General features: G+C 43.3%; 1 protein-coding gene across 7 annotated transcripts in view; it reads right to left on the bottom strand.

Moving 5' to 3' along the window:
- Positions 1-8,610, bottom strand: part of LOC108920533 (E3 ubiquitin-protein ligase MYCBP2) — a 69,033-nt gene extending 60,423 nt beyond the window's left edge. For 5 of the 7 annotated variants that reach the window (XM_029258058.1, XM_029258060.1, XM_029258061.1 and 2 more), the window contains exon 1: positions 6,974-8,610. In XM_029258058.1, the coding sequence (XP_029113891.1) occupies positions 6,974-7,245 (272 nt within the window). In that variant the 5' untranslated portion in view covers positions 7,246-8,610. The remainder of the gene's footprint in view (positions 1-6,973) is intronic. The other 2 variants (XM_029258063.1, XM_029258064.1) reach the window with 1 other exon arrangement.
- Positions 8,611-12,563: the final 3,953 nt, after the last annotated feature.

Below are 12,563 nucleotides of genomic sequence, written 5' to 3'. Positions count from 1 at the left end.
CTACCTTATTTTAAGCTAATGCTACACGCGCTTGCTCCTCGTTAACGTCAATGTTTCGTCAGAGTTCCTCTCGAGGAACACCTGGAAAACATTACCAGGACGGCTTTTATATGACAATTCAAATTTTCACGAGTATAAATGTGTACAAAACATCAAAAGGACAATGTTATGCGCACCACATTTGGTCACACACGTTGTGTATTTTTAGAAGCACAATAAATTCACCGCTTTCAAGGGCAAGAAAGAGGGGGGAAAAAAAAAAAAAATGAGCTCACTCACACACACACACACACACACTTTCTGAACCGCTTGTCCCATACGGGGTCGCGGGGAACCGGAGCCTACCCAGCAACACAGGGCGTAAGAGCGGAGGGGGAGGGGACACACCCAGGACGGGACGCCAGTCTGCCGCAAGGCACCCCAAGCGGGACTCGAACCCCAGACCCACCGGAGAGCAGGACCCAGTCAAACCCACTGCACCACCGTGCCCCCCCCCCCAACATATGAGCTTTGCATGTTTAACTTTCCTTTAAACAGCAGTGATTTGTTCAGCTGCAGAAAAGAGGTCAATATGCATGTTTTTGTACAAATACCTTATTTACTTAAAGCTTCTCTAAAGCAAAACTGCATAGCGCTGGTGTCCGCGTCCTGCATTGAAAAAACGCTGGATTTTAGGACTTCCATTTCTACGCGTTTTTAAATTAATGCCCAGTAAAGCACACAGAGGTACGCAATTCATTCTGGTTGAACCTCATCTCCAGTACTTAACGTCTGTGCCTCTGTTGAGCATCGTCCCCGAGAGCTTTGAACACAGGTGTGTTTGCGTACTGTATTTGGAGGCGTGGTCAAAAGCAGCTCGACTGCCCACGAACTCCAACTGCAAACAGCCATCGGACATTTACAAAGGGTCACAATCCAGCATCACTCTTTCAGTCCTCTGCATCTGAGAAGAAGTATCCGGAACATGCATTTCACTGCTACTTCAGACAGTTAGCCACAAACAGTCACAAGCAAGAACTTGCTTACAAAAACTCTTTCCAAACACGGTGTCTGTATTAACCGAAAGCCAAATGCACGTACAGGGTTTCGGATGAAGACAGCTGATAAAAACAACTGCTAGGCAACTAAATAAATCTAAACTTGATGGCAAGCAACTTCGGTCATTTTCAAAGAACATAAAACATGCTGAGCAAGAATAGTCTCCGTCACAGAATAACTTCACCAAGAACCTGGGCTTTAAGGCTTTATCGACACAAAATGCTTAAAACGTTCTACATACCCTAGAACGGTGAAATGTTTTTGCTTTACAGAACCGAAGCATTGCTTTGTTGTTTGCAGGACATGTGCATGTTTACAGCAGGCGTTCCTGATTATAAGTGACCACAGGATGACATATTTCTTTCCTACAAAATCAGTGCTAGGATCAATTATAAGCAATCGCAGTCATATTTCGAGCACTGAAGTCACTGCCATATTCGTTTTACATGCACATATATAACGTCTTTGTTTCGTGACTCATAGGTATGTTGTTATTGAAGCTTTATGCATATATATTCATGAATTAACCTTTCTTGATGCCTTGGAAACAGCACTCATTACCAGACTGTTAAGCGTCATCGAGCTGCCACTCTTGACAACCACATATATAGAGTGCCTCCAGAAATGTTTCATCCTCCACTTGCATTCTGAGGCTAAATGGGGGGCTTTCATTGTCAGTGTTATCGATTGCATCCATATAGTCGATAGTTTTGTCTCCTTTAATCCTCCAACGATTCCAAGCATTACTCTCTTTTGAAGTGAATCCGATCTTCGCATGACGTGTCCCTGGCCTGACAAGCTCTGTCCCATCATTTCTGTTTCCAATGAGATTTCTGGCTTGATTTGATCCAAAAACCATCTGTTTGTTTTCCTGGCTGGCAATGGTATTCCAAAGACTTATTCAGCTGAAAAAAGTCTATGGATTTCATAGTTTATAATAAAATCTGAACAATTTAACGAAATGAGATGTATGTCGCTTTGGAGAAAAGTGTCTGCTAAATGAATAAATGTAAACCTGGTAAATGAGAACTGTTAGTACAAAATAAAGTATAACAAATGGGGTGGGACAATAATGGTTAATTCATATGTTTATGCATGAAATGCCGCAATAAAAATGTCTGTATGCATTGCGGACACAAATACATACCCATCCATTATCTATGACCTTTTTTCAAATGCAGGGTCACCGTGATCCAGAGTCTATTCTAGCTGTACAGGATGTGAGGCAGGGTACGGTATACACTGGAAAGGATGCCAGTCCATTTCAGGGAAATTAGAGTTACTCACTCACACATACACATACTAAGGGCAGTTTAATAACACCAGTTCACCAGAAACACATGTCCTTGGAATGTGAGCATATACAGGATGACCTGAAGGAAAATCAAAACAAGCACAAGACCGTGCAAACTCCTCATAGACTGAACCAGATATGAACCTACGTCTAAATACGCAGTCCAATGTGGTTGCAGTAGCCTTGAGCAAGGTACTTACCCTCAATTGCTCCAGTAAAATTACCCAGCTACACAAATGGGCAAGTAACTGTAGATAGGCCAACACTGCAAGTCGCTTTGGAGAAAAGCATCAGCTAAATGAATAAATGTGATGTAAAGTCATCAAAAAGTCACGGCCTGCAAAGATAAAACGTGCAGTTAGTTGGCTGGATAAATCAACATGCAGTGCCTGTGATGTGGTTTTCCAGCCCCATGCTAGAGCAATGAGTCAGACCTGACTCACCCTGTAGGTATAATGCTTTCCACGAGTGCTTCACTATGGGCCTCCGTTCAGCAGTACCACAGTCTAGCTGTGCGTGAAGCTGAGTGACACAGTTCACTAGAACAATGTCAGAGGAACCATTATTGATGCTAACAATCCATGTTCCAGAATGGCTGCCGCACATTCAGCTCTGCATCTTCCTGGACACTTCAGCTCTTCGCTCACGTAATTATAACCATAATATAACCCATTTAGCCTTACCTACAGGTAGTAAGGCTGAAAGATTTTAAAAAAACCTTGCAGAAATTCCAGACCAAAAGAAGCCAGGGATCAAACCATTGCTCTGCACTGATAATACAGATTTGCGCATAAAAAAATGCATAGGTAAAGGACTCTCTCAGCTCCTGTAGAACAGCATGAAAGTTAAACAAAAACAATCTGCTCACTGTACTCCAGTACTACATGACTACAATCTCATTTAATCAATACATTAAGTTTCAAAATTTTCAATGCCTTTTTTAAATTTTCAAAAAACAAAATGAAAATATACTACATTTTATAATAACCTGCAAAAAGAAAATGTGAAAAATAAATGTATAATTGTTTTTTGCCATAAATCTCATAATAATAAGAAAAATCACCCCATCTCTCCAACAGAACTGAGCTGACAGAAGACAGTGGAACAGTGGTAAAGACATGAGGCTTGTAGCTGCAGTGCTTCTGGCACGAGAACCCAGCACTCAAGTGACACAGCAGCCTTGGGCTTCCAACGGGTTCTGAATTACTTCAGTAAACAGAGCTGTACAACTGCCTAAAGTGTAAACCTCTAATCTAAATTGTTCTAGATAACCATGTTTGTTAAGCAAATTATATTTTAAACTGTTTAACCACTCTGCCTTGCACACTATAACCCAATGATATATGTACACAACAGTAATTATAAAATTAAGGTAACGTTAACCTATACATAACTGTTGCCAAAGCACGCTCAACACGGAAAAATAACCAAAAGTTCTTATTTCTGAACATGTGAAATAAACACAACCGGTAAAACAGTTGGTGAACAACACATTTTTAAGGCCCTTTCAGAAAACACAAATCCTTTCAAATTTTCTATTATGAAAATCCATCGGTGAGTCAAGCGTCAGTTAATGTTGTATACAAAACACTTTAAAATAAAAAACAAAGCGGCATAAATAAATGGATAACGGCTTAAAACGTACACAAATGTGTAGGGCTCACTCTACCCACCACACTGTACTTCAGTCATAACATTACATAATACATTCTAGAAACAAGCTAGAGTTCGGGTAGATATGAGAGCAGCAGTTTGAGTGACTAAGGATGTCTACTTGTTCCCAAAAGGCTTTAAACTCCAACATCAGTCTTTTCGTGAGCCGCTTCAAATATCCTGCTGAATAGGTCTGTAAAACTAGAAACAGGATAAAATATTCTCCTATGTTACTGATCCAGTGAAGAACTACAAAGACAACACAATGCAAAAAGTATTTGCAGAAGAGTCTGGAAGAGCCCTGTAGGAATCTGGCACCGTTCTTCGACAGGGCGTTCTTCTACTTCACGCTGGTTTCGTAACAGAGGATGGCATTGTGACAGACGCTTCTCCAAAAAATCCCACAGGTGTTCTACAGGTCTGCCGATTGCAACTGTGGAACATTGACACAATCCCATGTTTTTCAATTCGATTCTCATGTCCCTTCCTTAAGGTGCCAATGAAGCTGTAGACAACTGTGAAACCATGGGATTTAGATGATAGTAATGCATCTCTCTACATAAATTCTGACTTTTAATGGATCAGGCAGGCCAGGCCATCACAAAGTACCATGGCCCACATCATTACTGCGCTGCCAGGACCCGTTACTGCAGGATCCCAGCACCACGGCGTGGGCAGATACTTGGGCCGCTGCCACATGGGTATGTTTGTTGGAATCACAGAGAGAGACGATTTGTCAGAGCATGCCACACTCATCTAACGCTCAGAACACCATTTATTTGTTACGACAGCCCCGTGTCCAATGGCCAGCTCCAGTATATCTTCTGAATTTGCCTCTAGATGTTTCTGTTGATACTCAAGTCACACGTGTACAGTTGTCACAATTTGTATAGGGACAGAAGAGTGTGCAGTGGTTAGGGGTGTTCTCTCCTCTTTGATCAAGGTCAAGGTATTTGGCTCCAGTTTATATAGTAAGAACTCCCAGCTGTATAAATGTAGAAATCATAGTAAAGGTGATTATCTAATATTACAAGTTGTCTTGAATCAGAATAACAACAATGACAATAATGACCGTTGCACTCAGACTTTTCCTTTTTACATAACCGTTCTTAACTACTAAGCGAAGACAGCAGAATTATAGCGTTCATTTACGTGTGAGGATGATTACAGAATAATAAGATCACTGCATTTGCTTTTATTCATTTAGCTGATGCTTCTCTCCAAAGTGACTTATGATGTCAAGCTATTTACCATTATTATCTACCCATCTATACAGCTGGGTAATTTTACTGGAGCAATTTAGGGTAAGTACCCTGCTCAAGGGTACTACAGCTGGAGATGGGATTTGAACCTATGACCTTTATGTCTAAAGGCAGCAGCTCTAACCACTATACTACCAGCTGCCCAAATATAGCTCTACTATTACAGAACATATGGTAATATATTTGCATATTAATTGCATTGTTGTTTCTCCCTTAAAGCTCCACCTATATTTGACCAGATGGAAACATAATATAAAAGGACTCAACCCTACACACAAAGTTATAGCAATGTAATAATATACTGTCCTCTTGTAAATTAAATTATATTTTTGTGTTTTGCACTACAGTGTAGATTTGAAGATTATGGTTCCACCATGTCGAAGGTCAGCAGAAACCACGAGAGCCTGCAGCAGCACTATGAACATTTCTCCAAAAAAAAAAAAAAAATTAAATCCTGAGGAAACAATAAGATCCAGCATCACACTGCACAACCTGTGTATTGTTCAGTTTACACAACAACGAAGGTGAGACAAAGCAGAGACGGCAGGCAGAGAACTCCACCCGTGGTGCCACCTTCTCATCATTACACACCTCAGTCTGACATTTGAGGACGTTTCAGACACAAACTGGAAAACCTAGTACTAGAAAGACAAGATTATAAATTACACACGGTGGAATGGGCGGCTGTCGTGTGTAACCCTCACACCCTACGCGTTCATGGCGGTTATGGGTGCCACTGGCCCCGGCCAGGCAGGTTCCGAGCGACGGACCGAGTGGGGAAGAAGAGCAGGTGTACCGACTACCTGCTACCGGTCATGGAGGAGCTTGTAACGTGCACCAAAGAAATTCGGAAGCCGAGATACGTGCGCGGAACAGGCTCGGAAACAGACACAGAGAGTAACAGAGCGTTAATAAAAAAATAAAAAAAAAGAGTTTCGTAAAGAGAGCAGCCGCCGGCGGTGTCGGGCGGCCGCGGTGGACCGCGCCTCAGAGCCCTGGTAAGCCGAAGTCTGGGAGCCAGGCCTGTAACCCAGGCCCAGAAGGCACCGCGGGTCTCCTTCTCTGCAGAGCTGTCGGAATTAAGCCTTAGGTCTAAGCGCAACGCTCCCTTCTTAACCGTGTCTCCATTAAATGAAACGTAAACGGGCGCGTCGTCGACGAGACGAGAGTCACCGAGCACCTGAGCAAGCAGCGCCGAGGCCCCGGCGGCTCCACGGCCCGACCGCTTTGCACAGACACTCACTGCAGACAGAACGTAGAACGAGTGACAAAACGACGACTTCATCGATACTACTACACGATTTGTACACCTGTTCGCGTTTGTCGCCGTTCATGTGGAAAACTAACATTTTGATTTCAAAACACGAGCTCCGTGTTGCCTGCTTGATGCTGCCATCATCATCATGATCATCATCCTGCAGACTGGCAGACTCAGTGGGGAAATAACACAAATAAACGGACGAATTCCAGTGTTAGTACTAGTAGTACCAGAGCTAATCCTAACGTGTGCTAATTATATTTAGCAGTTGGTGAGCTACGTTCCACCCGTGCCACATAAAAACAAGGTACCGAGCTAGCAGCGTTGCTAAGGAAGTTAGCTAATAGAGGCAGGTTAGCTGCGCCTCTCTGACCCTGGTCACGTTGACGAGGTTTTAATTAACTACTCTTCATTAACGGAGTAATCAGCCGTCCAGCAGGGACCAGATGCGCGGTTCGTTCCGCTTACCTGCCCTGGTTAATCCCCTGCTCTTTGTCGTTGATGGCCGTGGTGTAAATCCTGCGGTAGCGCTCGGCTAATGCTCTCCCGGAGAGCAGCAGCTGGTAGCGGCTCCGGCAATCGGCCGTAATCCCGGGAGCAGGACACGGACCCATGGCCGAGCCCAGGTACGGGAACTCAGCCGCGGCTCCAGCTCCAGGACCGACCCTAACGTCCAGCCCCACCGGGGGAGGGGACAGGATCCCGGAGGCTCCCGCTGCCGCAGCGGCAGCGCACATCATGGCTTAGTTTGTGTAACAATCCATATATCGCGGCAAACGCGTCGTTGAGAAAAGCCTCAAAGGGTCCGCCGACTGACTGACTAAGTCTCGGCCGCCCGTGTCAGACACAGTGAAGGAGAGCAGCACACGTCTCCAGGTACACGATCAGTGTGAAAAGCAGAAGGGCGCAGTCATCCCATCCAGATCCCCAGGTCGCGCGGCGGCGGAAAACGGGCTACGCGCAGTGGCGCAAACGCGAAGGACGCTTCCTCGTCAGGCGCGAGGGATCCACCATCGCCTCCGGAAACGTTGCTCTCAGTTGCTCCGACCCGCTCGAAGCTGTGACGCGACTTCAAAAGCTCGACGTGCGGCGGTTCGTTTCAGCCTGTACGCTGTGCCTCTCCAGAGCCCGGGCGGGCTGCACCCTTAGAGGCGCTGCCATCTTAGCTTCCTCATCGTCCCTTCAAGCATGCTGGGATACGGCTGCAATGGCATCACTCGCTGCACTCCGCACCCTGGTCGCTGTGTGTGTTACGGCTCTGCGGTGTTCGCTGCCGTCTTGGAATTATATACTGTTCACGAATCACGGGCGATACACTGGCGCTGCTCACGCTATACTCCGCAATTTTCACTGTTCACTACTGACTACATATTAATTTTTCTCTGTTCTCTCTTGCACTGTTCACTACTGACTATATATTTTCACTGTTCACTGACTACACAATTTTCACTCTTCTCTCCTGCACTGTTCACTAGTCTACTGACTAAACTTTTTTTCTCTGTTCGTTATCGGCTGCATATTTTCACTGTTCGCTCCTTCACTGTTAACTGTCGACTACACATTTTTGCAGTTCACTGGTTAATTCTGACCTATTCACCCTTCAATATTAATCTGCTATATGAACTTTTTAATTGTCCACTTTGCACTGTTTTCTTTCTGCTACGTGAACTTTTTTCATGTACCAAAGTCATCTCTCATGTCTTTGTCAGCCTCTTCAAGTTCAGCATTTTTTTAACTAACTTATGTGTCAAGTTATATTAATATGGGGAGGGGTGCAGTGGGTTTGGCTGATGCCCGCTGTGTGGGGGGTCTGGGGTTCGAGCCCTGCTTGGGGTACCTTTCGACAGACTGCTCTGGATGTGTCCCCTCCCCGCTCAGCCCTGTGTTGCCGGATACAGGTCCTGCTCGCCACGACCCCACTCGGGACAAGCAGTTGTAGACAGTGGTTGATTATTAACAATATTAGACTCTACATAGCTCGAAGATCAAGAGTTTTATCAGCCCGCCTTAGTGTAACACATGACACGTAACAGATGTCATCAAATAGGTTCATGGCGTGTGTAGTTGTGCCACATCAAATTTTGAGAGCTTTAAAAATGTAAGTATGATATATGAATGTATAGGTTTACTGTGAATGTGAATTGTACATGTATTCTATAGGCCTTAATCTGTGTTCTCTGGCAGTTTATTTGGGCTGGATAGGGAAAATTTAAGGCATTATTATAACACAGTTTGTAGTTAAATAGTTAAATGCTTTATGTAGAGTATGATCATTTTATTATGATTTTTAAAGAAATGCCTCATTATCAGCCTTCAAATCAGTTGCCTTGTTCTGTGATATGCATATTTCATAATGTATCCTAACATTACTGTGACATTTTTCTCCACAATTCCTTAAATATATACTTACTGTAATAATATATACTTATGTGTCTAGTGTTAAAATCAAAAATTTTAATTTGTGATAAAATGTAATATTGTATTATATAAGCACATATCTTGTATTAAGGAAGTGGCAATCTTACTAATACATATTAAAGGTGAATTAAATCATGATTCGAGATTTTTTTTTTGCTTGTTTGTTTGTCCTGCCATTTAATTTTAATGAAATCTTTCTGTTTTAATGGATTGTGAGAGTTCCACATAATCAGGTAATACTCAGTACCGCATTCAACATCAAGAATTCAGGCAGTTGTATGTGTGCATTAAATGACTTCAGAACTACAGGTTGTCTGTGATCAAGTACAGTTCTGTGATACTGTTCTGCACTGGTCATTGGGCTTCATCACGACCTAGGTGACCTCAGTGCTTCTTAACAGCCTGAGTTTCTTGAGCATGTGGACAACATGGTGTCGCAGTGAGTAGCGCTGCTGTCTCTCAGTCCCTGGGTGGTGCGAGAGGATGTGGGTTCAATACCCACTCAGTCTGTATGAAGTTTGCATGTTTTCTGTCTGCCTGTGTGGGTTTCTTCTGCATGCTCTGGTTTCCTCCCACACCCCAGAGACATGCTGTTTAGTTACATTGGTAACTGTAAGTCACCCATAATGTGTGAGTGACATAGATACTGTGTTTCACCGCTATGTGGATGTATGGAGCAGTTGTAAGTAGTGTAAGTCAGCTTTGGTGAATAAGGTGTGGGTTGATAACACTATGTAGTGTACACTGGAAATGAAGTAATGTAAATTTAATACAGGGACATAAAGACTGTGCCTGAAGAGCAATCTATGAGCAAAAAGTGTATTGGAGTGACCTCTGCTGGGCCCATGAAAGGTAACGCACCACTCTGTTCTACTCACATGGCAAAACCAGGATTTACATTTTGTAAAGGACAAATATGCATTACCTGTTGTTTTTAGGGGAAAAAAAATCATTCACTAAACAGCTAGTCGTTTTACTAACCGTGAGCATTTCTTGTTTCAGGATTTAATCTTGAGTTTGACCCTGAGTGTGTCTCTCACAATGTGCTAACAATATTTAATGATTTAATGATATTTGATTGAGGGGGGTGCGATGGCACAGTGGGTTGAACCACAGTCCTGCTCTCTGGTGGGTCTGGGGTTCGAGTCCCGCTTGGGGTGCCTTGCGACGGACTGGCATCCCGTCCTGGGTGTGTCCCCTCCCCCTCCAGCCTTATGCCCTGTGTTACCGGGTAGGCTCCGGTTCCCCGTGACCCTGTATGGGACAAGCGGTTCTGAAAATGTGTGTGTGTGATATTTGATTTTTTTTTTTTTCCCCCCTTCATAACACCATTACAAAGCACAAGTCACATCTGTACCTATATGGATATGGGTGAGTTTGTTTCATCCATCTTTGTGTGGGTTTCCTCTGAGTGTTCCAGTTTCTTCCCACGGTCCACAGATGTGTCACTGGTGAACTGGTAACTGTGCAATCGCTCTTAGTGTTGTGTGTATGTATCCCATGGCCCCAGTATATAGATGAGTGAAAGACAGTTGGGAGTTTAGTGGGGTATATCTAGTATATCATCTTGGATAAAGGTGTCAGCTAAACACTACATTGTAATCATTGTATGTTGCTTTGGAGAAAAACATCGGATAAATCAAGAAATGTAAAAAAAAAAAAAAAAAAAGTATCAGACTGAGGATGGAAGAGATCAGCTTAAAATTTAAAACCTAGAGCAGTAACTCATACATTTTAAATAAGAAAGCTAACATTAATGATAGTGGAATAAACCAAAGGTAGTGGTAACAAAGTGCCTCATTCAGTGAAATCCTTTATTTCTGCAGTAACAGAATTGTTGATGCTATATAGACTTGCAGGATTTCATTGGCACAGGTTTGCAATGAAATATTTAGTGTTGTTAAAGTCAAAGGGGTGCATTGATCAAATTGTCATTGTGATGTCAAAGTGAGCTGATGCACAGTGCCGGGCTAATGGCAGTTGGCAGCTGAGCTCCTTCAACAAATTGAAGCTTGCTCAGGGTTCGGGCCTGAGCGCTGCCGAGAAGGACACTGCAGTAGTCAGAACAGGTAAACAGCAAGTGTGCTCTGCTGGCTTAGCATCCTTCAGCAGGAAAATATCTATTTTAGATGGGTAACATAAGCTTTAGAAGTACATTTTTATTGATATTCAGTACTTGTGTTTTTACAGGAGAACAACCATGAGCATGGTAGGGTGGGCTTTCTCCTTTTCATTTCATCTGTCAGTCAGCCAGAATTTATTTGACATTGATGCGTGTGGTTAAGTGCCCTACAGGTGATATTCTAGAAGGAACAAAACAAAGTGAAAGTTATTTCTGGGCCCAGTGTGTTTAAAAAAAAAAAAAAAAAAAGTATCAACACCAAAAGTTTGCATGTGTTGATTCCACACGATTCTCTTAAGAGAAAGAAAATTGTGTAATGAGCTGGGGTTAAGCAAATACAGTTACTCATCTTTGCAGTAACACACACGCTGGTTGAAGCCACATATCCTGAGCGGGGTCGCGGCGAGCCGGAGCCTATCCTGGCAACAAAGGGCATGAGGCTGGAGGGGGAGGGGACGGGACGCCAGTCCGTCACAAGGCACCCCAAGCGAGACTTGAACCCTAGGCCCGCCAGTGAGCAGGACCCAACCCAGCCTGCTGCACCACTGTGCCCCCCTTCTTTGCAGTAACCTGGGTTACTAATTTTAAAATAGTGTAGAATGAGCTAGTATACTACAATATAAAATACAACAAATCAAAAATATTGTGTAGCACAAGAACTAATGTCTATGAATTTTTCTGGGAAAGCGTGTATGTGGCTTTTCTACAGATAGCCTATGAACGCCGCCTAAACCTTCAACGTCACGTGAGCACAGAAAGCAGTGCAGAGCCACTTATGATGGGAGCCTTTAACTGAAAATGAGAGTGGGGGATGGGAGCTATACAGTATGCTAGCAGCGGGGGGAGGAGGGGTCTCTTGTCTGTGCCGTGGAAACGCGTGGAAACGCATGAAATGCCGCATGAGGCTTCACCGGAAATGCACAAAAGGATGAAAACGCTTGCTGAAAACCCAGTGTTTAATGGCCCACTGGCAGTTGCAACATAAATCACATCTATTATTGCCCAAGAATTTATTTTATGGCCTCAAATTATCTGGCATATACAGTGTGCATATATATATATAGAGAGAGAGAGAGAGAGCGTGTATCACTGCATTCTGCATGAGCAGTAAATACTTAAAACACATATACTGAGATGGTGTCTGTGAAATAAATACTGGGACACGTGATGAAAGGCATGTTTTTTTTTCCTGCACTTTTATTGACTGAAGGGCAGTCTTGAAGGAGGTCACACAAACTGCTGTACTAGTACTACTGCTCCAATTCAACTCATGATTGATGAATTGAATACGTGCTGCATTATACAACTCGAATTTTTCCTTAAATCGATAAATACCTCTGTACATTGCTATACTGATCAAAGCTTTGCTTTATTATATCACAGTCAAATGTTACTGTATTTTGTCATTGAATCATACATCATACAGTATGTCTTGGGGGTGGATCAAGGAATTCCAAGAGGTATGCTTTAGCTTGCTTTGTCAGCCACCCAACAAGATATTTTTGCCATTGTGGAAGC

Source organism: Scleropages formosus, chromosome 14 (genome assembly GCF_900964775.1).
Source record: "Scleropages formosus chromosome 14, fSclFor1.1, whole genome shotgun sequence".
In the NCBI taxonomy this organism is placed as follows: domain Eukaryota; kingdom Metazoa; phylum Chordata; class Actinopteri; order Osteoglossiformes; family Osteoglossidae; genus Scleropages; species Scleropages formosus.
This window is presented reverse-complemented; position numbering and strand designations above follow the sequence as displayed.